The sequence below is a fragment of the Ovis aries genome, chromosome 5 (assembly GCF_016772045.2).
Source record: "Ovis aries strain OAR_USU_Benz2616 breed Rambouillet chromosome 5, ARS-UI_Ramb_v3.0, whole genome shotgun sequence".
Classification (NCBI taxonomy): domain Eukaryota; kingdom Metazoa; phylum Chordata; class Mammalia; order Artiodactyla; family Bovidae; genus Ovis; species Ovis aries.
In genome coordinates this window covers 8,387,704-8,413,983 of record NC_056058.1, presented here as the reverse complement: position 1 = coordinate 8,413,983, position 26,280 = coordinate 8,387,704, and the positions used below count along the sequence as shown (strand labels likewise).

At 37.7% G+C, this 26,280-nt stretch overlaps 2 protein-coding genes and 1 long non-coding RNA gene across 3 annotated transcripts in view; all 3 read right to left on the bottom strand.

Moving 5' to 3' along the window:
- The window catches only part of LOC132659866 (uncharacterized), a 995,695-nt gene that overhangs the window by 660,255 nt on the left and 309,160 nt on the right, over nt 1-26,280 (bottom strand). The window lies entirely within an intron of this gene.
- Nucleotides 1,405-2,262, bottom strand: LOC101107278 (olfactory receptor 7A10-like). Its single transcript, XM_042249434.1, has 2 exons — nt 1,914-2,262; nt 1,405-1,628 (listed from the first exon to the last, which is right to left on the bottom strand). The coding sequence occupies exons 1-2, from the start codon at nt 2,260-2,262 to the stop codon at nt 1,405-1,407; spliced, it is 573 nt and encodes a 190-aa protein (XP_042105368.1).
- Nucleotides 20,408-21,409, bottom strand: LOC101103883 (olfactory receptor 7A17-like). Its single transcript, XM_042251011.1, has one exon. The coding sequence runs from the start codon at nt 21,377-21,379 to the stop codon at nt 20,408-20,410; it is 972 nt and encodes a 323-aa protein (XP_042106945.1). The 5' UTR covers nt 21,380-21,409.

Below are 26,280 nucleotides of genomic sequence, written 5' to 3'. Positions count from 1 at the left end.
CTAAGCGACTTCACTTTCGCTTTTCACTTTCATGCTTTGGAGAAGAAAATGGCAACCCATTCCAGTGTTCTTGCCTGGAGAATCCCAGAGACAGTGGGCCCCCATCTATGGGGTCGCACAGAGTCGGACACAACTGAAGCAACTTAGCAGCAGCAGCAGCAGTGGCTGATTCATGTTGAGGTTTGACAGAAAACAACAAAATTCTGTAAAGCAATTATCCTTCAATAAAAAAACACATTAATTAAAAAAAGAGAAGAAAGGATATGTCTATTTCTAAAAACTTACACCTTTATCACAGGACTGGATAGGAATTTAAGCTCTCTAGTGAGCCATGATTTGGAGATGTATATATATATATGAGATATATATATGATATGCATTATATATAATAAAGCAACAGTGAATAAATGATAGGAATATCATTTATGTTGTATATTCCTATCATTTATTCACTGTTCCATTATTGGTTAGGACAGAAATGGAATGGGGGAAATATTTCATTTAGAGCATTGGAAGGAACCATATATTTTTAGGCACAATGGAAGTTTTCAAGCAGAAAGATATATTTACACCAAATAATACTTCACCCCAACAATAAACCCTTTTACGTACAGACACTAAACCACAGACCTCAATAATTAAATGGACATTATGAAGAAATACCTTGCATAGGAATAATCTGACATAAATTTCTGTTGCATCATACTTAAGGTCCTATCTGACTCTAGGTCTTATTATGTCAAACTCTGTATTGAAATTGCTATTTCATATAGATACCAATTAGAGACATGCATCTGATGCTCCGCTTTCTCAGTAACTCCTGTAGAGAATGTGACACTGAGCTAAATAGAGAATAGTACCCTGAGGGGTGTAAAATCAGATGACCAATTATAAAACATACATCTGTTCATGTCTACATTTCCAGAAAGAGAAATTATGGTAATGATGTTCCAAGGTATGATGAATTAAACAGTAACAAATCATAGTTTCATAGTTTATTCTCCTATGAAATTATATAATTGATTTAGTTACCGAGTTAGATTTTTCATAGAAGTAGCACAAACTATGTTTATTCTTTTAATAAAATGAAAAAGTTTACTCAGTACAAAGCATTTCATTTCAGAAGAATTTATTCTCAAAAATGTGTGAAGGCTCATGAGATAAATGGGAATTTACATATGTTTCACAAAAGGTTTGAACCAATTTGAGAGAGCAGAAAAATAACAAAAGAAAAAAAGATGACAGAGAAAAGTTAATAAAGGATGTGTTTAAAATTGTAGAGAAAAGTGAAATTGAAGAAATGGAAATACCAGGTAATAAAATGAGGAAGCAGTTGCTATTACCACAATCTAAACAAAGAATCTCACTATCTGACTCTGAGACTTTAAGCCCTGCTATCATTCTTCAGCCCGAGGTAAATGGACCTTTTCTAAAAGTTTCCATCCCGAAGAATCTTTTCAGAGCTCTTTTTATGTCTTTGTTTCTCAGACTGTAGATGAAGGGGTTCAGCATGGGTGTGGCCACAGTGTACATCACCGAGGCTATAGCACTTGTGTGTGAGCTGTGGGGAGCAGTGAAGCTAAGATACACTCCTAAGGCTGAACAATAAAATAAGGAGACAACAGAGAGGTGAGATGCACAGGTGGAGAATGCTTTATACTGTCCCTGAGCTGATGAGATTCCACAGATAGAGGACACTATCTTAGAGTAAGAGTAAAGGATACCAGCCAGGGGAACACCCCCGAGAATTACAGATCCAAATGATACCACCATGTTATTGAGAAAAGGGTCAGAACAGGCCAGTTGGATGAGCCATGTGATTTCACAGAAAAAGTGGTGGATTTCCAAGTCTGAACAGAAAGACAATCACAAAATCATTAAACTCTGTAACAAGGAATACATAGAACTCAACACCCAGGACAGCAGCACTAGCAGTCCACAGAGCCAGGGGCTCATGATGACGGTGTAGTGCAACGGGTGGCAGATGGCCACATACCGGTCATAGGCCATCACAGTCAGGAGGAGGTCATCTAATCCGGCAAAGAGTAAGTAAAAATACACCTGGACGATGCAGCCTTCATAGGTGATGACTTTCCTCTGTGTCTGAGTGCTTTGCAGCATCTTCGGGATGGTGGTGGAGGTTAAGCAGATGTCTACAAAGGACAGGTTGGAGAGGAAGAAGTACATGGGGGTGTGGAGGTGGGAGTCTGAGCTGACAGCTAGGATGATGAGTAGGTTTCCAAACACAGTAATCAGGTACATGGAGAGGAAAAGCCCAAAGATGAGGGGCTGCAATTCTGTTCCCTCTGAAAGTCCCAGAAGAAGAAATTCTGGGAATTGTGTTTTGTTCCCTGGCTCCATGTGATGAAGGTGCCTATTGGGAAAAAAGAAAATAGCATGAAGAATTTTCACCCAAACAGACACAACTCACATCACCGAAACACTATAATTTCAATTTTGTTGGCATGAAATTGACGTTACTATGTTGTATGTAGATAAATTCTCCATGAAGTTAAACTCCATTTCACCTCTGAGTAGAAATTTTTGTCCCATTCTCAGTATATTTCCAAATGATTCATGTGTTTACAGTTTTAATGAGAAATTCTTTCATGCATTTGAGATACATATTGAGAGCAAACTTGTCCGAAGCCATACAGAGAATAAGTAGAGGTGCTTAAAAACAAATCTCCCACAATCCAAGGATGGTGAAAGATGATATTCAAATAAACATAGAATATGTTAGAAGGTGACAGGTGTTATGAAGAAAACAAAAACATGTATAAAGGAGAGAATAGTAGGTGGCATTATTTTATACCAAGTTGCAAGGGCTGCAAACAAGGGGTTATTTGAAGAGATGTCAAGGAAGAGACAGAAGTACCTAGTGAGATACCAGGAGAAGTGTGTGTCTGGCAGAGGGAATTGCCACTGCAAAGGACCTGAGGAAGATGCTGGTTCCACATGTTCAAAGGCAAATGAGAAAGCCAGCGGGGCAGAGGGATAATCAAGAGGGGTAGTGATTCACAGAGATGGTGTCAGGGATGCTGAGGAACAAGGTGGCCTCCCAGCTAGAGCTGACACTTCAGTCCACAGAGAATCCCTCCTTTCACATTGTTCCCAGCACTTTATGGTTTTAGTTGCAAAGACTTCCTGTGAATTAAAGCAGATCCTAGTCTCAGTACTGTCTTTGATTGAGTTCTGGCCTCTGTCACCTTACTATATCACCTTAATGTATGAGTCCCACCCGGTGCCTGTGCTTTAAGACCTGCTCCCACTCCACAATGCACAGACACGCCATGGCTTCTGGGCTGTGTTTCTGTCTTGAATTTCTCAACCAGAGCCGCCCTCCTTAGGCCAGGGGTGGTAACCACTCCAACTAGTCAGATCAGATTAATTCTCTCATAAACAATGTTTAAATGGCACCCATAAATTCCAGATCATAAACTTCTGGGGGAATAATAAAGTTGGGGTTCCTTTTAGCTACAGCCGCTTTCTGCCCTGTATTTAAAGAAACATGAAATGTGAGGGAGAAATAAAATGAAGGGAAAGGATCTAAGAAATTAAAATCATCCCCAAAACAATTTGATGAAGAAAAGCTTCCTTGGATTAGCAACCTTCCAACTTCAGCTATATCTCTTTGATGCCCAGGAAAAAAGGAGAAAGAAACACATCTTATTTCCAAGGACAGAAGCAGTGATATGTGTATGATGTGAAAAACCATACAGATTTAATACCCCAAGAGAAAAATAAGTAAAGGTCGCAAACTCAACAATTCAAAAATAAAAACATAGAAAATATGACAAAAGTTATGTATGTGTTATATGAGACAGTAGAAGATGTCTTTCCTGTGCTTTTCTATATGGTTTGATCTTTATTGTGCATTCTGATACTGAATGAGGCAAGCCCCATCTCTGTTTTCTTTTAGGTCATAATTTGTTCATTACTCTTGGGCTTAATGTTATCAGTTTTTTAATTAATCCAATGGGCACACTTCAATGCTAGTTCTGGTCTTTGCCCAACAGGCAAAGGCCTTTCCAGACCAAACTCTATAAAGCTTGAGCAGGTAAAGAAAACTCTTTCTCTTATTCTGGATAAATTTCTTTACATGAGTTAAACCTGAGGACACTATATTTTATTTCAGTGTACTGTGACATTGTCACTATATTGCAAGATACTAATCATCAAAGACTTAAACTGCCTTGTTCAATTCTTGTTTTCCCAAGTCTGTGGATATATTTGCATTTTTTTAAAAAACACACTTAAGAAAATGAGAACTTATGAAATGACAAAATATGGCTAAAATATGAAACCAGTTGAAAGTATGATTTCCTATAAATGTATTAAAGAAAACTGAATGGAGAAACGCGGGAGGCACGGGCTGCAGTGCTTTGTCAGAATCGGGCAGGAACGCCCCACGCGCAACCAGAATGATCTAACTTGAGCTAGCAAACCAGACTATGGGATAGCTACCACGCGAAAGCTCGAACATAAGACACCGCCAGGACCGAGCACAGAACAAAGGACAGAACGGAAAAAGCCGGCTGCAGACCATCCCCCGCTGGGGACAGGCAGCCAGAGCCGTAAGGACTGGAAAGGGGCAATTGCAGACCCGGAGAGACTTTACTTACCTAACTGCAAGCAGGCTTCTTTGCTAAGACTTCTGGGGGTGCTGGACAGTCACAATCTGCCTCTCAGGGGGCGCCAGTGCTCCACCCAGAAAACTGAGCAGCAGCGGCAGAAAAGGTAACAAGCCACGGCGATTGCGCTCGCCAAACTCCTGAGCTACTCGGACCTGGGAAGGGCACAAAGCACAGTCCCAGCTGAATCTGTGCCTCTGAGGGCTGCCTGAGTGCCGAACCTGAGCGGCTTGGACCGGACCTGGGAAGGGCACAAAGCGCAGTCCCAGCTGAATCTGTGCCTCTGAGGGCTACCTGAGTGCCGAACCTGAGCAGCTTGGACCAGGGAAGTGCACGAAGCCTAGGGCCGGCCCCAGACGGTTCCCGGCTGAGCATCGTAGAGCCGGAGCAGTTTGTGCGCCGCGAGAAGGGACAAGTCAAGCAGGGCTGAGACACTGTGTACACACGACAGTGCTATTTGTTTGCAGCATCCCCCCTCCCCACAGCACGAATGAACTAGTGAGCCTAGAAAACCAGCAAACAGAAGAAGTTAAACAGAGGGAACCACCTTGGAAGTGATCCCACATGGCCCATAACACCAGAAAGGGCAAGATATATTTTTACTATTTTTAAAATCATTCCTTTTTTTTGTTTGATTGGTTTTTTTGTTTGTTTTTTGGGGGTTTTTTGTTTTTCTTTTTTTTTCTAACTTTTTTAAATTGTTAAGTCTTCTATTTCTCCTCTAATTTTTATTTCTATAACCTACTATTACTATTTTTTAAAAAAAGACTTTTTTTTTTTAAGGCAAACACCATATATAGTCTTTGGATGGTTGTTGGTGGTGTTTTGTTTGTTTGTTTGTTTTGTTGTTTTTTGTTTGTTTGTTTTTTAATAATTCTTTTTGCTTTTTTTTCTTCCTTTTTCCTTCTGCTTTTCTTTAATATTGTATCTTTGAAAATCCAACCTCTACTCTAGATTTTTAATCTTTGCTCCTAGGTTTTTGTTGTCAATTTTGTACATTTAAAAACCCAAACTTCACTACCCAAGTTTACCTGAGAGTGAGATTTCTGGCTTGACCACTCTCTCCTCCTTTGGACTCTCCTTTTTCTCCACCAGGTGGCCTCTGTCTCTTTTCTCCCCCATCTCTTCTCTATCCAACTCTGTGAATCCCTGTGTGTTCCAGACTGTGGAGAACACCCAAGGAGCTGGTTACTGGCAGGATTTGTCTCTCTCCTTCTCATTCCTCTCTCTTATCCTCCTGACCACCTCTGTCTACTTCCTCCCTCTCCTCTTCCCTGTATAACTCCATAAATACCTCTGAGTGGTCCAGACTATGGAATGCACATAAGGAAGTGACTACTGGCTAGCTTGCTCTCTCCTCTTTTGATCTCACCGCATCTCATTCCAATTACCTCTAACTACCCACTCCATCTTCTCTTCTCCTTGTAACTCAGTGAACCTCTCTGAGTGTCCCTCAATGTGGAGAAACTTGTCATCTTTAACCTAGATGTTTTATCATCAGTGCGGTATAGATGGAGAAGTCTAGAGGCTACTGTAAAAATAAAACTGAAAACCAGAAGCAGGAGGCTTAAATCCAAAGCCTGAAAACATTAGAGAACTCTTGAATTCAGGGAACATTAAGCAATAGGAGCTCATCAAAGGCCTTCATAACTACACCGAAACCAAGCTCCACCCAAGGGCCAACAAGTTCCAAAACAAGACATACCAAGCAAATTCTCCAGCAACACAGGAATACTCCCCTGAGCTTCAATATACAGGCAGCTCAAAATTATTCCAAAACCTTTGATGTCTCATAACCCATTACTGGTCACTCCACTGCACTCCAGAGAGAAGAAACCCAGCTCCACCCACCAGAACTCCAACACAAGCCTCCCTAACCAGGAAACCTAGACAAGCCACTGATACAACCCCACCCACAGTGAGGAAGCTCCATAATAAAGAGAACTCCACAAATTACCAGAATATAAAAAGGCCACCCCAAACGCAGCAATATAACCAAGATGAAGAGACAGAGGAATACTCAGCAGGTAAAGGAACAGGAGAGTTGCTCACCAAACCAAACAAAAGAGGAAGAAGTAGGGAATCTACCGGAGAAGGAATTCCAAATATTGATAGTGAAAATGATCCAAAATCTTGAAATCAAAATGGAATCACAGATAAATAGCCTAGAGACAAGGATTGAGAAGATGCAAGAAAGGTTTAACAAGGACCTAGAAGAAATAAAAAAGAGTCAAAATATAATGAATAACGCAACAAATGAGATCAGAAACACTCTGGAGGCAACAAATAGTAGAATAACGGAGGCAGAAGATAGGATTAGTGAAATAGAAGATAGAATGGTAGAAATAAATGAATCAGAGAGGAAACAGGAAAAACGAATTAAAAGAAACGAGGACAATCTCAGAGACCTCCAGGACAATATGAAACGCTCCAACATTCGAATTATAGGAGTCCCAGAAGAAGAAGACAGAAAGAAAGATCATGAGAAAATCCTTGAGGAGATAATAGTTGAAAACTTCCCTAAAGTGGGGAAGGAAATAATCACCCAAGTCCAAGAAACACAGAGAGTTCCAAATAGAATAAACACAAGGCAAAACACCCCAAGACACATATTAATCAAATTAACAAAGATCAAACACAAAAAACAAATATTAAAAGCAGCAAGGGAAAAAACAACAAATAACACACAAGGGGATTCCCATAAGGATAACAGCTGATCTTTCAATAGAAACTCTTCAGGCCAGGAGGGAATGGCAAGACATACTTAAAGTGATGAAAGACAATAACCTACAGCCCAGGTTACTGTACCCAGCAAGGATCTCATTCAAATACGAAGGAGAAATCAAAGCTTTACAGACAAGCAAAAGCTGAGAGAATTCAGCACCACCAAACCAGCTCTCCAACAAATTCTAAAGGATATTCTCTAGACAGGAAACACGAAAAGGGTGTATAAACCCGAACCCAAAAAATAAAGTAAATGGTAACAGGATCATACTTATCAATAATTACCTTAAACGTAAATGGGTTGAATGCCCCAACCAAAAGACAAAGACTGGCCGAATGGATACAAAAACAAGACCCCTCTATATGCTGCTTACAAGAGACCCACCTCAAAACTAGGGACACATACACACTGAAAGTGAAGGGCTGAAAAAAGATATACCACCCAAATAGAGACCAAAAGAAAGCAGGAGTGGCAATACTCATATCCGATAAAATAGACTTTAAAACAAAGGCTGTGAAAAGAGACAAAGAAGGCCACTGCATAATGATCAAAGGATCAATCCAAGAAGAAGATATAACAATTATAAATATATATGCACCCAATATAGGAGCACCACAATATGTAAGACAAATGCTAACAAGTATGAAAGGGGAAATCAACAATAACACAATAATAGTGGGAGACTTTAATACCCCACTCAAACCTATGGACAGATCAACTAAACAGAAAATTAACAAAGAAACACAAACTTTAAATGATACATTAGATCAGTTAGACCTAATTGATATCTACAGGACATTTCACCCCAAAACAATGAATTTCACCTTTTTTTTTCAAGTGCTCATGGAACCTTCTCCAGGATAGATCACATCCTGGGCCATAAATCTAAACTTGATAAATTCAAAAAAAATCAAAATCATTCCGAGCATCTTTTCTGACCATAATGCATTAAGATTAGATCTCAATTACAGGAGAAAAACTATTAAAAATTCCAACATATGGAGGTTGAACAACACACTTCTGAATAACCAACAAATCACAGAAGAAATCAAAAAGAAATCAAAATATGCATAGAAACTAATGAAAATGAAAACACAACCACCCAAAACCTGTGGGACACTATAAAAGCAGTGCTAAGAGGAAAGTTCATAGCAATACAGGCATACCTCAAGAAACAAGAAAAAAGCCAAATAAATAACCTAACTCTACACCTAAAGCAACTAGAAAAGGAAGAATTGGAGAACCCCAGAGTTAGTAGAAGGAAAGAAATCTTAAAAATTAGGTCAGAAATAAATGCAAGAGAAACAAAAGAGACCATAGCAAAAATCAACAAAGCCAAAAGCTGGTTCTTTGAAAGGATAAATAAAATTGACAAACCATTAGCCAGACTCATCAAGAAGCAAAGAGAGAAAAATCAAATCAATAAAATTAGAAATGAAAATGGAGAGATCACAACAGACAACACAGAAATACAAAGGATCATAAGAGACTACTATCAGCAGTTGTATGCCAATAAAATGGACAACGTGGAAGAAATGGACAAATTCTTAGAAAAGTACAATTTTCCAAAACTGAACCAGGAAGAAATAGAAAATCTTAACAGACCCATCACAAGCACGGAAATTGAAACTGTAATCAGAAATCTTCCAGCAAACAAAAGCCCAGCTCCAGACGGCTTCACAGCTGAATTCTACCAAAAATTTCGAGAAGAGCTAACACCTATCCTCCTCGAACTCTTCCAGAAAATTGCAGAGGAAGGTCAACTTCCAAACTCATTCTATGAGGCCACCATCACCCTAATACCAAAACCTGACAAAGATGGCACAAAAAAAGAAAACTACAGGCCAATATCACTGATGAACATAGATGCAAAAATCCTCAACAAAATTCTAGCAATCAGAATCCAACAACACATTAAAAAGATCATACACCATGACCAAGTGGGCTTTATCCCAGGGATGCAAGGATTCTTCAATATCCACAAATCAATCAATGTAATTCACCACATTAACAAATTGAAAAATAAAAACCATATGATTATCTCAAAAGATGCAGAGAAGGCCTTTGACAAAATTCAACATCCATTTATGATAAAAACTCTCCAGAAAGCAGGCATAGAAGGAACATACCTCAACATAATAAAAGCTATCTATGACAAACCCACAGCAAACATTATCTTCAATGGTGAAAAATTGAAAGCATTTCCCCTAAAGTCAGGAACAAGACAAGGGTGTCCACTTTCACTGCTACTATTCAACATAGTTCTGGAAGTTTTGGCCACAGCAATCAGAGCAGAAAAAGAAATAAAAGGAATCCAAATTGGAAAAGAAGAAGTAAAACTCTCACTGTTTGCAGATGACATGATCCTCTACATGGAAAACCCTAAAGACTCCACCAGAAAATTACTAGAGCTCATCAATGAATATAGTAAAGTTGCAGGATATAAAATCAACACACAGAAATCCCTTGCATTGCTATACACGAATAATGAGAAAGTAGAAAAAGAAATTAAGGAAACAATTCCATTCACCATTGCAATGAAAAGAATAAAATACTTAGGAATATATCTACCTAAAGAAACTAAAGACCTATATATAGAAAACTATAAAACACTGATGAAAGAAATCAAAGAGGACACTAATAGATGGAGGAATATACCATGTTCATGGATCGGAAGAATCAATATAGTGAAAATGAGTATACTACCCAAAGCAATTTACAAATTCAGTGCAATCCCTATCAAGCTACCAGCCATATTTTTCACAGAACTAGAACAAATAATTTCAAGATTTGTATGGAAATACAAAAAACCTCGAATTGCCAAAGCAATCTTGAGAAAGAAGAATGGAACTGGAGGAATCAAGTTGCCTGACTTCAGGCTCTACTACAAAGCCACAGTCATCAAAACAGTATGGTACTGGCACAAAGGCAGAAATATAGATCAATGGAACAAAATAGAAAGCCCAGAGATAAATCCACACACATATGGACACCTTATCTTTGACAAAGGAGGCAAGAATATACAATGGAGTAAAGACAATCTCTTTAACAAGTGGTGCTGGGAAAACTGGTCAACCACTTGTAAAAGAATGAAACTAGATCACTTTCTAACACCCTACACAAAAATAAACTCAAAATGGATTAAAGATCTAAATGTAAGACCAGAAACTATAAAACTCCTAGGGGAGAACATAGGCAAAACACTCTCAGACATAAATCATAGCAGGATCCTCTATGATCCAGCTCCCAGAATTCTGGAAATAAAAGCAAAAATAAACAAATGGGATCTAATTAAAATTAAAAGCTTCTGCACAACAAAGGAAAATATATGCAAGGTGAAAAGACAGCCTTCTGAATGGGAGAAAATAATAGCAAATGAAGCAACTGACAAACAACTAATCTCAAAAATATACAAGCAACTTATGCAGCTCAATTCCAGAAAAATAAACGACCCAATCAAAAAATGGGCCAAAGAACTAAATAGACATTTCTCCAAAGAAGACATACAGATGGCTAACAAACACATGAAAAGATGCTCAACATCACTCATTATTAGAGAAATGCAAATCAAAACTACAATGAGGTACCACTTCACACCAGTCAGAATGGCTGCGATCCAAAAATCTACAAGCAATAAATGCTGGAGAGGGTGTGGAGAAAAGGGAACCCTCCTACACTGTTGGTGGGAATGCAAACTAGTACAGCCACTATGGAGAACAGTGTGGAGATTTCTTAAAAAATTGCAAATAGAACTACCTTATGAGCCAGCAATCCCCCTGCTGGGCATACACACCGAGGAAACCAGAATTGAAAGAGACACATGTACCCCAATGTTCATCGCAGCACTGTTTATAATAGCCAGGACATGGTAACAACCTAGATGTCCATCAGCAGATGAATGGATAAGAAAGCTGTGGTACACATACACAATGGAGTATTACTCAGCCGTAAAAAAGAATTCATTTGAATCATTTCTGATGAGATGGATGAAACTGGAGCCGATTATACAGAGTGAAGTAAGCCAGAAAGAAAAACACCAATACAGTATACTAACACATATATATGGACTTTAGAAAGATGGCAATGACGACCCTGTATGCAAGACAGGAAAAAAGACACAGATGTGTATAACGGACTTTTGGACTCAGAGGGAGAGGGTGGGATGATTTGGGAGAATGGCATTGTAACATGTATACTATCATGTAAGAATGGAATCGCCAGTCTATGTCTGACGCAGGATACAGCATGCTTGGGGCTGGTGCATGGGGATGACCCACAGAGATGTAATGGGGAGGGAGGTGGGAGGGGGGTTCATGTTTGGGAATGCCTGTAAGAATTAAAGATTTTAAAATTAAAAAAAAAAGAAAAAAGAAAAACCACCAACTACAAAAATAAATAAATAAATAAAATAAAAGTACAGTAAGACCAGTGATGGCAGCGCTATGATAGAATTTTCAACAATTAAGAGAAACAATACCAAACCATTTGTGTTCTCTAAATTTTTCATTTGCTGTTCCAGTTGTTTGACAGAGAAATGTAACATGTTCTTTGTAAGTAACATTCGGTACACCCTTATAACCATCAGCATGACAGGACAATTTTCTCTTCCCAAGACATGTTGAATAGAAAGTGACAGCATTTTTAAATCATGTTCTTTGCTGTTTCTCTATCTTGATTCCCTTCTTTTATATTTTTTAATGTGGAGGATAATTAACTTATAATGTTGTGTTAGTTTCTGCTGTACAACAATGTGAGTCAGCTCTAAGTGTGTGTGTGTGTACATATATATGTACATATATATATATAAGTACTACTAGCTATTTAACATATGGTAGTTCATGTATGTCAATGCTACTCTCTCAATTTGTCCTATTCTCCCCTTCTCCTACTGTCTCCACAAGTCTACACTCTATATCTACAGCTCTATTCCTGCCCTGCAAATAGGTTCATTGGTACCATTTTTCAACATGTCCAAAAAAAAAAAAAAAGAAAAGAAAACTGAATGGAACAGCAAAAGCTGACTGAAACTTGACATACACTAGGGGTGAAAGCGAAGTTGCTCAGTCATGTCTGACTCTTTGCGACCCCGTGGTTTATAGCCTACAAGGCTCCTTCATCCATGGGATTTTCCAGGCAAGAATACTGGAGTGGGTTGCCATTTCCTTCTCCAGGGCATCTTCCCGACCCAGGAGGGGATCGAATCTGAGTCTCCTGTATTGTAGGCAGACGCTGTAGTGTCTGAGCCACCAGGGAATTAATAGGAGTAATAAAACATTTATGACATGAATTAATAATTAATTTAGAAAAGACCTCAACTCAAGAGAACATAACATACAATGACCCAGAAATTTCTGGCAAATAGCAGATGCTTTGTTATAATGTTTTGAATGATTAGGAATTAGGTCCCTTTAGATATGAACACTATCCTATGGGACAGTTGTATTCAGTTTGGTTGGAAAAGGCAGGATTGTTGAATAAAAGCTGGAATAAATGGCCATCTCTCTAGGTGGAAATTAAGTAGTTCCTTATCTGACACATCTTTTTAAAAGGGACTACAGACCCCAGTGTAAAATTAAGCAGTCCGCTTTAGACAAATATATAAAAAGCTACATTGGAACTTCATTTCTACTGATATCAGAAACACGGATAGTTTTAAAATCTGGATTCTTCTGTCTCTGCACTATTGGACATTCTCTGCTGGATCCTTCCCTGGGGTGGAGTCTGTCCTGTAAATTGCAGGATGTTTAGAAACATCATTACCCACCACTTACCATTCATCAGTGTGACAGCAAATACTGTCTACGAATATTTCTTAAAGGACCGTGGGGGACACCCTTAGTGGAGAGATGCTGTATTAACTTAAGAATCTCAAAATATTTTTGCAGCAGTGATATAATAGTCACTTATTGATAAATAATGTTATAGACCACCAAATGTGTGAGCCACACCATGTGATATTATACAGATAGTAAAATAATGAACCACCATTATACTGGTTGATTGGAAGCAAGTCCCTGAGGTATTATTGAGAAAGAAACAAAAGAGGGACAAACTGTAGAAAACATTAAACATAATGACGATTTGCCACTAAAATATAAAAACCATTTATGATGTATTCAGGATTATATTGATGCATTTGTGTAAAAGTATGTATAAGAACACATTTTAGAAAGAGATTTTTCAAAACCTAAGAACTTATGCAACAGAATATATTGGTGAGAGTGCAATTATGTTAAGGGTACTGTTTCCTGGGCAATGTGCTATGTGCTAAATCACTTCAGTCGTGTCCGACTCCATGCAACCCTATAGACCGTAGCCTGCCAGTAGCCTCCATCTGTCCATGGGATTCTCCAGGCAAGAAGCCTAGAGTGTGTTGTCATGCCCTCCTCCAGGGTATCTTCCCAACCCCAAGATCAAAACTGCATCTCTTAATTCTCCTGCTTGGCAGACAGGTTCTTTACCGCTAGCACCACGATAATAATTTGAAAAATAAAATTGAATGAAAACCTACAACTAACTGATAAAAATACACAAAAGAGTAAAAAATTAGCAATATTAACATGAATCACTAATTCAAGATCAAATTCCCAAAGATTTGGAAGTGAAGCAATATAACAAAAGAACATTTACAATGTGAGGAAGGAGCAGTATCTAAGTTATAATTTTATCTTATATGTAGAGAGAGGAATTCAAATATGGCTATAGAATGTAAGTCAAATAGTAAAGAATTATGGTCAGAGATGATGCAACTTTTGGGAAAAGATTTAATCAGAAGGCCAAAAGGAATAAAAACAAAAACAGATGAGAAACTCTTAATAGAAGTAAATATGTATAAGAAGTTATTTATCAGCACTAAAGGTGCTAAAGAAGCCCCACTTTCCTTTCTGGCTTACATCAAGAGTTAACACTTTAAGAATATTAAAGTGACAAGTAAAATATTACGGTAAGAAAAATAACAATAAAGAGCAATGAGCGGTATGTACTATGCAGCATGGCGACTATAGTTCATAACACATTTTTTAGAATAATTGTCAGTTGCTAAGAGACAGTATATCCTAAAAACTCTCCTCACAAGAAATAAATTGTAACTATGTGTGGTGACATGTTAAGGAGATTTACTGTGGTGATCATTTAGCAATATAAACAAATATTGGACCATTATGCTGTGCACCTGTAATGCATATATTGTCAAAGGTCAGTTATACCCAAATTCTTTTGGGAAAGCAATGGAGAGAATGTTGGCAGACTTGACCAACAAAATTTAACAATTCTTATACAATCCCACAAATACATCTATGCATATATAAAAGAGCTAAATCACAAATTTAAGGGTTTTGTTAAAAAATAATCCTTCCTATCAAAAAATGCAATTTAAAAAAGGAATAACACCTGATACCACTGTATAAAACAAAATAGTTATAGAGACTTTTTTTAATAGAGAAACACTGCATGGCTAACAAATCCATAGATCTATTTAGCCTCACAGATAATAAAATAGTTGCAAAGTAAACCTAACTAGCATACATCCTCACACTTATATAACTAAGGTTTTTTCTCTTAAGTGAACACAAAAACAAGAGAAGATACTGTAATGTGTGTGTTTCCTACACAGCTATTGAAAGTGTGTATTTGCAAACAGTCCTCAGTTTAGATCTTTGTCCTCTATGTGGAGGCACAGTCTAATATGCCCCATCTTACAATAAAATGAAACGCCTTCACCTCACTGACTGCCCCTCTACAATTAATACCCTATTTGTCTACTCCTGTTAATTAACAAGAACCTTGGGTTCATGTTCCAATTTTACTGGATGCAGTTTATCCCTCCTATTTGTTCTTCTGTTGGGCTTCCACTAGCGTGACTTAATTGTCAACACTGACGATATCATTTTCGAGTTCACTGTTCCTTTTCAGCATCATAAATAAATGCATCTTCAGGAAACCCAGCAAGCAACCATGGCGACCTCTGCCTCAGGGCTATGCTAGATTGGTCCTCAAGTGATCTCAGGTATATTCCTGGTTTCCATCCTTCTGATCCTCTTCTGCAGTGTCTGTGGAGCTCTCAGACTCACCTGTTTGGGAGGTTTGTCTCACCTTGTCTGGGAAATTTCCCTGTGAAAGTCAAAGTTCCCCCATAAGCAGCTGGTGATGCAGACTCATGTCCTGTCTCTGTACAGGACAGCTAAGACAATCAAGCATTGGTCTTCCATCCAGATGTAGGACCACAAAAGCAATGAACACATACTGTCCAACCAAAGAGGAACAGGCTGAGGGACTGCAGCAGCGGAGATATTTATATCTCCCATGTCAGCTCATTAGACATGTTTTCCCTTTGTTACCCCACACTTTAAGTTCGCTATTGCCCCTGGTGACACTGGTCTGGACAGAATGCATTTTTTTCTTCTGATTCTCTGTTCCTAAGAGACTCCATTATAAGTTAGGTAAATTCAGTTTCCTCACTCGTTTACCTTTACCTCTCCTACTTCCAAAGCTCTAAGGCTCCCGACACCTCGTCACATGCCTGAGTTCAACTTTTCTCAAAAGTATAATACTGACAATTGGTCTTGACTAGGTCCTTTGGGTCTTCAATGCTTTGATCTGTTGTGGGAACACAACCCAAGAAGTCTCTGAATTATGACCATTACCCTTTTCAAAACAGGGGATAACTTTGCTCCTTTAACATAAAACTTGGGTATTATAATCCTTGGTCACAAGCAAGTTTTGCAAAGCCTAAATTGATTTCCTACTTACAGCAGAAATTAAACAACACACCTGCCAATGCAGGAAATATAAGAGACATAGGTAGGATCCCTGGATCAGGAAGATCCCCTGGAGAAGGCACACTCCAGTATTCTTTCCTGGAGAATCCCATGGTCAGAGGAGCCTGGCAGGCTACAGTCCATGGGGTCACAAAAGAGTCGGACAAGACTTAAGTGACTTAGCACACAGAACAGCACACATACTGCTTCTAGGAACTGAGTTTAACCCTTTGGAGTCAATCAATGAACTTCCCTTATATAACATCATTTTATGTTACACTCTGATCTTTAATAGGAGAAAGGGTTAGTTATTCTGGAGAGATTTTGCCCCCGGAGTTGGTGATGGACAGGGAGGCCTGGCGTGCTGTGATCCATGGGTTCGCAAAGAGTCGGACACGACTGAGTGACTGAAATGAACTGAACTGAACTGAACTGAGCTGGTACAGAGAATTTCACTTTGTCTAAATGTAAATGTGGATCATCTGTGTATTAACGTTTCTACATTTTTTCTAATTTATGTTCATTCAAGCATTCATTTTTTTACTTCTATCCTTCCAACTTTCTCTCGTGTTTTCTTTCAGCACAATGGATGGAATTACAAATGAAGCCATGCATTTAAATCTATGTGTGCATGTGTATTTATTTCAGAGAAAGTGTATACAGATGCAGACACATATACATATTCCTAAACCTGAACAATGTTTGGGGACTCAGCAAAGTATTTACATACATTTTATGCATTCATTACAACCTCCAAGTAAAAGTTAGGATTTATCATCTCACATTTCCTTCTGAAAGATAAAACTGAGGCTTAGGGCAATTTCGTTACTAACAATAACATTACAAATAAATTAAAATTTATTGTAGACCTTTTAAAATTATACGAATGGAACCATGTATATTGGTTTCTGAAACTTATAAAATTGTACATTTTAAAAATGTGTAGTTTATTATATTTAATTGCACTCTAGTGAATTAGTTGAGAATTAAACCTAGATGTCCTTCAGCAGACGAATGGATAAGAAAGCTGTGATACATATACACAATGGAATATTACTCAGCCATTAAAAAGAATACATTTGAATAAGTTATAATGAGGTGAATGAAACGGGAGCCTATTATACAGAGTAAAGGAAGCCAAAAAAAAAAAAAAAAACCAATACAGTATAATAATGCATATATATTTTATATACGGAATTTAGAAAGATGGTAATGATAACCATGTATGCAAGACAGCAAAAGAGACACAGATGTATAGAACAGTCTTCTGGACTCTGTGGGAGAGGGCGAGGATGGGATGATTTGGGAGAATGGCATTGAAACATGTATATTTTCATATGTGAAATGAATCACCAGTCCAGGTTCTATGCATGATATAGGATGCTCAGGGCTGGTGCACTGGGATGAGCCAGAGAGATGGTATGGGGAGAGAGGTGGGAGGGGGTTTCAAGATGGGGAACACATGTACACCCATTGTGGATTCATGTCAATGTATGACAAAACCAATACAATATTGTAAAGTAATTAGCCTCCAATTAAAATAAATAAATTTATATTAAAATAAATAAAATGACATAATGTGTCAACTCTGGGGGAAAAAAAAAGAATTAAAATTTTCTGGTTGTGCATTGTTAAAGGTAGTATTTTCAGTTCAGTTCAATTCAGTTCAGTTGCTCAGTCATGTCTGACTCTTTGCGACCCCATGGACTATAGCATGCCAGACCTCCCTGTCCATGACCAACTCCCAGAGTTAACTCAAACTCATGTTTATTGAGTCAGTGATGCCATCCAACCATTTCACCCTGTCATCCCCTTCTCCTCCTGCCTTCAATGTTTCCCAGCATCAGGGTCTTTTCCAAGGGTAGTATATTAATCACATAAAACTGGTGAGAGACAGTTCCTCTAACTGGGAAGAAAGCAAAGTGGCATATATGGATTTAGGAACAGTGAAATTCAAATACAGCAATTAACATTTGAGAAAGACAAGGGTGTTTTTTTTTCTTATAAACTAAAAGACTATTGTTCAATCTCTAAGTTAAGTCCGACTCTTCGCAACCCAGTGGACTGTAACATGACAGGCTTCTCTGTCCTTCACCATCTCCCAGAGCTAGCTCAGATTCATGTCCTTTGAGTCAATGATGCAATCTAACCATCTCATCCTCTGCCACCTCCTTCTCCTTTTACCTTCAAACTTTCCCAGCTTCAGGGTCTTTTCCAATGAATCAGTTCTTCACATCAGGTGGCCAACATATTGTCACTTCAGCTTCAGCATCAGTTCTTCCAATGAATATTCAGGGGTGATTTCCTGTAGGATTGACTGGTTTGATTTCCTTGCAGACCAAGGGACTCTCAGGAGTTTTCTCCAACACAACAATTGGAAAGCATCAATTCTTTGACGCTCAGCCTTCATTACGGTCCAACTCTCATGCAGTCACCATCCTCAATAAATTAAAGACTGTTCTACTTACATAAAGGGAAGAACTGGCACAAAGTTGTTCAAGACAGAAGACCACTACAGCTGAACACACCATCGTGGAGGAGACTTTAAAACACAAAATAGAGTCTGACAGCTGACAGTAGATCCATGTGGAAACAATCATAACTCAGGTCAACTCCCCATCATAGAAACTTATTACATAAAAAATTCATTATACTAAATCATTTACTTTTAGGATGACTTGTTATATAACAACAGCTAACTGATATACACTAATCCAAGTGAACAGAACTGAGAGAATTATCATAACGTGTTGCTTTATTTCTAGGCAATTGTTATGATATCTGAATAGCATTCATGACTTCTCTATTATTCAAGTTTATGTCATACAATTTTATTAAAAAGGGATTCCACTTAGTTTTCCTTGTAGGTAAGCAAGAAAGGTTGAAAGGATATGCCTATGTGTGAGAAACATATAAGTTTATCACAGGAAAGTGAAAACATGGAAGTCGCTCAGTCTGACTCTTTGTGACACCATGGACTTTACAGTCCATGGAATTCTCCAGACCAGAATGCTGGAGTGGTAGCCTTTGCCTTCTCCAGGGAACCTTCCCACATTGCCGGTGGATTTTTTACCAGCTGAGACAAAAAGGAAGCCCAAGAATACTGGAGTGGGTAGCCTGTTCCTTCTCCAGTGGATCTTCCCGACCCAGGAATCAAATTGGGGTCTCCTGCATTGTGGGCAGATTCTTTACCAAATGAGCTATCAGGGAAGCCCATTTATCACAAGACTAGAAGAGAATTTAACGCCTAATGGGCCATAATTTGGATATATATATTATAATATTATATATATATTGTGTATATCATATAAATATGATATTTATATTATACATTCACTCTTTCACTGATTATAACAGAAATGGAATGGGGGAAATATTTCATCTAGAGCAATGGAAGGAGCCATTTATTTGTAGGCAACAATGGAAGTTTGCAAGCAGAAAGATATAATTATACCAAAAACTCTTTCACCCCAACAATAAACCCCTTTACACACATACTAAATTACATACATCAGTAAGTAAATGGACATCATGAAAAACTAATTTGCAAAGATATAATCTGACACAAATTTTTGCTGCATCATACTTAATGTCTCTCTGACTCTAGGTCTTATTATGTCAAAGTCTTTATTGAAATTTCTGTTTCACATAGATGTCAATTAGAGACATGCATTTGATGATCAGCTTTACCAGTAACTCCTATAGAGAATGTAGACACTAGGTTAAATAAAGAATTGTACCCTGTGAAGGCATAAAATCAGATGACCATTTATGAAATACACTATCTGTTAACATCTACATTTTCAAAAAAAGCAATTATGGTAGTGATGCTCCAAGGTATGAAGAACTAAGGCATGATAAACTGTAGTTCCACATTTTACTCTCCTATGAAATTGTGTAATTGGTTTGGTTTCCAAGTTAGTTTTTTTTCCCACAGAAGTAGCACAATTCATGATTATTCTTTTAGCAAAAAGAAAGAAAAATTACTCAGTATAAAGTATATAATTTCAGAAGAATTTATTCTTAAGAAATGTGTGAAGCATCATGAGATAAATGGGAATTTACACGTTTCACACATGGTTTTGAATCAATTTGAAAGAGTAGAAAAATAACAAGAGAAAAATCTTAGATGATAGGGAACAGAAAAGTTAAGAAAGGATACTTTTAAAATCATATAGAGAAGCTGAAATCAAAGAAATGGAAATACCAGGCTATAAACTGAAGAAGCAATTGCTATTATCATAGTCTAATCAAAGAATCACATATCCCCATATGAGGCTTTGACCCTGCTATCATGGGCAGTTTTTCAGCCCAAGGGCAAATGGCCCTTTTACAAACATTCCCATCCCAAAGAATCTTTTCAGAGCCTTCTTTATGTCTTTGTTTCTCAGACTGTAGATGAAGGGGTTCAGCATGGGTGTGGCCACAGTGTACATCACCGATACTATAGCACTTGTGTGTGAGCTGTGGGTAGCAGTGAAGCTAAGATACACTCCTAAGGCTGAACAGTAAAATAAGGAGACAACAGAGAGGTGAGATGCACAGGTGGAGAATGCTTTATACTGTCCCTGAGCTGATGAGATTTCACAGATAGAGGACACTATCTTAGAGTAAGAGTAAAGGATGCCAGCCAGGGGAACACCCCCGAGAATTACAGATCCAAAATACACCATCATGTTATTGAGAAAAGGGTCAGAACAGGCCAGTCTGATCAGCCATGTGATTTCACAGAAAAAGTGGTGTATTTCCAAGTCTGAGCAGAAGGACAGTTGCAACACTGTTAGGCTGTGTAACAGGGGAAAGAGGGCACTCACGATCCAGGACAGCAGCACCAACAGTCCGCAGAGCCGAGGGTTCATGATGACTGTGTAGTGCAGGGGTTGACAGATGGCCACATACCGGTCATAGGCCATCACGGTGAGGAGAAAATCATCTAATGCTGCAAAGAGTAAGTAAAAATACACCTGGATGATGCAGCCTTCATAGGTGATGACTTTGCTCTGTGTCTGGATGTTCCACAGCATCTTTGGGATGGTGGTGGACATAAAACAGACATCTACAAAGGACAGGTTGGAGAGGAAGAAGTACATCGGTGTGTGGAGGTGGGGGTCTGAGATGGTGGCCAGGATGATGAGCAGGTTTCCAATCACAGTGATCAGGTACATGAAGAGGAAAAGCCCAAATATAAGGGGCTGCAATGCTGGCTCCTCTGAAAGTCCCAGAAGGAGAAATTCTGAAATTTGTGTCTTGTTCCCTGATTCCATGCGATAGAAGTGAGTACTAGGAAAAGAGAAAATAACATGAATAATTTTCAAACAGGTATAACTCAAGTAGCTGAACTTCTGTAATTTCTATTTTGCTGGCAAGAAATTGATGTTAATGAGTTGTATATAGATAAATTCTCCTTGAAGGTATATTCCATTTCACCTCTAATTAGACACTTTTGTCTCACTCTCAGCATATTTCCAAGGAGTTCATGTATTTACAGTTGTAATGAGAAAGTCTTTTATGCCTTTGAGAAACATTATGCTGACAGTCAACATGTTTCAAGTACATATAGGGGATAAATAGAGACACTTAAAAAAAAATCTCTCACAATCCAAGGGTGGTGAAAGACGATATTCAAATAAATATAGAATATGGTAGAAGGTGACAGAAGAAAACAAAAACATGTATAAAGGAGAGAATAGTAGGTGGCATTATTTTATACCAAGTTGCAAGGGCTGCAAACAAAGGGTTATTTGAAGAGATGTCAAGGAAGAGAGAGAAGTACCTAGTGAGATACCAGGAGAAGTGTGTGTCTTACAGTGTGTTTGTCACTGCAAAGGACCTGAGGAAGATGCTGGTTCCACATGTTCAAAGGCAAACGAGAAAGCCAGTGGGGTAGAGGGATAATCAAGAGGGGGAGTGATTAGAGATGGTGTCAAGGATGCTGAGGAACAAGGTGGCTTCCCTGCTATAGCTGAACCTTCAGTCCATAGAGAATCCCTCCTTCCATGTTGTTCCCAGAACTTTATGGAATTACTTGCAAAGGAGTCCTGTAAATTATATCAGATCATCTTAGTACCATCTTTGATGGACTTTTGGCTTCTGTCACCCTATCACGTCACCTTAGTATGTGAGTGCAGGTGCCTTTGCTTTAACAACTGCTCTCACTCCACAAGGCACAAGTATACACACACACCGTAGCCTCCTGGGATGTGTTACTTCATGAATTTCTCACCCAGCACCACCTTCCTTAAGCCACGGGTGGTGACACCTCAAGCTTGTCAGATCAGATTATCTTTCTCCTAAAGGATGTTTAAATAGTACCTAGAAATTCCAGTTCACAAGCTACTGAGCAAATAATACAGTTGGGATTCCTTTTAGCTACAATGACTTTCTGCCCTATATTTAAATAAGTATAAACAGCATGGGAGAAAGAGAGATAAAATGAAGGGGAAAGATATAACAAGCTCAAACAGCCCCTAAGACAATGTGGTGTTCTCGGTTTGGCAACATTTTAACTTCAGCTATATCCCTTGATAACCAGGAAAGATCAGAAAGAAAAATACCTCTTTTCCAAAGACAGAAGCTATGATATCTTTAGGGTGTAAAAAACCATACCAATTTGCCCTGTCTCTGTTTTTTCTTTTTTTGTTGTTTTTGATGTGGACCATTTTTGGTCTTTATTGAAAATGCTCCAATATTATGCCTGTTTTATGTTCTAGATCTTTAGCTGTGAGACATGTGGGATCTTAGCTTCCAAACCAGGGATCGAACCCACAGCCCGTGCACTGGAAGGCAAAGTCCTAACCACTGGATAGCCAGGAAAGTGCCCTTGTCTCTATTTTCTTATGAGATATATTTTATTTGTTATTCTTGGGCGTAATGTTTTTAATTTTTTTCATAAATCCACTGGGGACATCCTAATTCTAGTTCTGATCTTTGGACAGCATGCAAGGGCTTCTCCAGACCATATTCTGTGAGTCCATGAGGTCATGAAAATTCATTCTCTTCTTATGGATAAATTTCTTGACATGATTTAAGCCTAAGGACACTGTTTTATTCCAGTATACTGTGATGGTGTCACTATAATGCAAGATTCCAAGCATCACTGATTTCAGCTCCCTTGTTTACTTTTTATTTTCCCATATGTACCTGAATACATGTGCATTTATTTTAAAAACACAATTAAGAAAATTATAGATTATGAAATAGAATGGCAAAAATGTTAAACCAGTTAAAAGAGTGATTTCATATAAATGCATTAAACAAAACTGAATGGAACATCAAAACCGTTATATTTCAATCAATTTTTGATGTTCCATTCAGTTTTTAGCAGTAACAGAACAATCGAAACAATCATTAATAATGAATTAATAACTAATTTAGAAAAGACCTTGACTCAAGAGAATCTAATATATAATCTATCTGGGAATTTCTAGCAAATAGCCTATGTATTGTCAATATTTGTTGAATGATTATGAATTAGATCCCCTTAGATATGAACACTGGTGTATGGGAAGATTATACTTCAATTTGATAGGAAAAGGCTGGATTGTTGAATAAAATTCGGAATAAATGGCCATCTATCTGGAAGGAAATGAAGTGATTTCCTATTCAATGCATCTTTTTTAAAAAGACAGTGTAAAAGTGAACAGCCCATTTCAGATGATCATATAAAACCATACATAAAATTTACAGGTGAGAAAACTATTATTATCAAGGGAGAAAATCAGAAGTAAGAAGAAACACAAATTTAACTATATAAAAATTTAAAACATTTTATGGGCAAAAATACCCACCCCAAAATCAATTGCAGAACAATACTTTGTTAAAAAAATCATTGGAAATGCAGTTAACTGTTGAGAAGAAGGCATAAAGTATATGTAGATATATGTTAATAATAAGAAATAACTTATATACAAATCTTTGTTCAAAGTGAGTACTAGTTTAATAAACAGGAGGATATCTAATTCACAACCTTCAGCCTGGGAAAAAACTTAATGTTGATTGAAGTTGAAACTTTTAAACAAGTATTACAGACATAAGGGAAACTCTCTAATTTCACTGGCGGAGATATGAAATGGAGAACATTGTGGAAACCACCTAAGACAGCTATTGATAATAGAAACACAAATATTCTTTAACTCAGGGTTCCTCCGTCTCCACACTACTGGATATTCTCTGCCAGGTCCTTCTCTGTGGTGGGGTCTGTCCTGTACATTGTAGGATGTTTAGAAGCATCCTTGCCCACCACCTGCCCTTCATCAGTGTGACAGCAAAAAATGTCTACTGTTATTGCTCAACGTCCCCTGAGGGATAGTTACCCTTGGTTTAGAAGTGCAATGTTAAATTAACAATCTCAAAATAATTTTGTAGCAGTGATATGATAGTCCTTATTGCTAAATAATGATACAGACCATCGAACGTATGAATCACACAGCCACACAGCCATGGAATATTATATGGACATTGAAATAATGAGCCAGCATTATTACTAGTTGTTTAGAAGCAAGTCCCTGAGTTGTTGCTGAGAAATAGACAAAAGTGGATAAATTGTAGAAAAACATTAAACAGACTGGCCACTTATCAGTAAAACATAAAGAAAATTTAATGATGTATTTAGGATTATATTTATACCTTTGTATAAAAGTATGTGAATATGTATAAGTGCATATTTTAGAAGGGTATCTTTAAAGGAAACTAAAAAATTAAGGAATCAAAAATACTTATTCCATAAATAAAAACTTATGGAATAATAAATATACTTAACATTATGAAGCAAAATAAGGTAAAATACATTGCTTCCTGAACAACTGTAGGTAAAAAATTGAATGAAAATCTACCACTAACTAATAAAAACACATAAAAGAGTAAGAATTTAATGATACCAGCATTGGTCTCTAATTCAAGTTGAAATTGCCAAAACAGGGAAATGAAAGAATATAACAGGACATTTACAGTGAGGAGACAGAGCGGTACCAAAGCTGTAATTTCATCTCATATTGAAATAGATGGACTCAAATACACTTACAGAATGTGAAGGCAATGTTTAATATGGTAAAGAAGTGTATTCATGTGGTGGATTCATGTTGATGTATGGCAAAACCAATACAATATTGTAAAGTAATTAACCTCCAATGAAAATAAATAAATGTATATTAAAAAATTATGTCCAGAGCTGATGCAACTTTTGCAAATAGATTTAACTAGAAGGCTAAAAGGAACAATAAGAAATAACAGTTGTGAAACTAGAAGTAAATATATATAAAGTGCTATTTATTATTAATATCATTAAGGATGCTGCAGAACTCTCACTTTCCATTTTGGTTTACAAGGATTGAACCATCAAGAAGATTAAAGTGATAACTGAATTCATTCAGTAAGAAAAGTGACAATGAAAAAGCAACAAATGGGGTGTACTGTACAGCATGGTGACTATATATAGTTCATAATACTTTATAGCATAAACTGACTGACAGATTTGACACAAAAATTGGTCCAAAATTTGACCCCAAAAATGAATTTTTATACAATCCCCAGGTTTCCCTGGTGGCTCAGTGGTAAAATATGAACCTGCCAATGCAGAAGACCTGGGTTAGATCCCTGGGTCAGGAAGATCCCCTGGAGGAGGGCATGGCAACCCACTCCAGTATTCTTACCTGGGAAATCCCATGGACAGAGGAGCCTGGTGGGCTATATTTCATGGGGTTGCAAACAGTTGGACACAACTTGGCGACCAAACAACAACAACAACGTACCATCCTCACAAATGTATCTATGTATATATATACAAAGACCTGAAATTCAGTTTTTGTTTTAAAAAAAAAAAGAAAGAAAGAAAAGGAAAGGAAAACAATTTCTTCTTTCAAAGGATTCGATTAAACATAAAAAATAAGTGACGCACTTTATAAAGCAGAATTGTAGAGACATTTTTAAATAGAAAAAGTTAACCTCATTATCATACATCTTTTCACCTATGAAACTGAGTGTTTTTTTTCCCCCTTACGTGAATACCTAGCGTGAGAGAAGATACTGTAATGTGTGTGTTTATTGCACAACTATTGCAAGGGTGTCTTTGCAAACAGTCCTGGGGTACAGATCTTTCTCCTGCATGTAGAAACAGAGTCTAATATGCCCCATCTTACAATAAAAAGAAATGCTGTCACTTCACTGTGCA

Excerpts from the sequence above, each read along its gene's own strand:
- LOC101107278 (XM_042249434.1), bottom strand. The coding sequence starts at position 2,262 with ATGTACCTGATTACTGTGTTTGGAAACCTACTCATCATCCTAGCTGTC. Across the intron at positions 1,629-1,913 it reads GCTAGTGCTGCTGTCCTGGG|TCTCTGTTGTCTCCTTATTT; the intron begins TGTTGAGTTCTA and ends GTGCATCTCACC.
- LOC101103883 (XM_042251011.1), bottom strand. The coding sequence starts at position 21,379 with ATGGAATCAGGGAACAAGACACAAATTTCAGAATTTCTCCTTCTGGGA.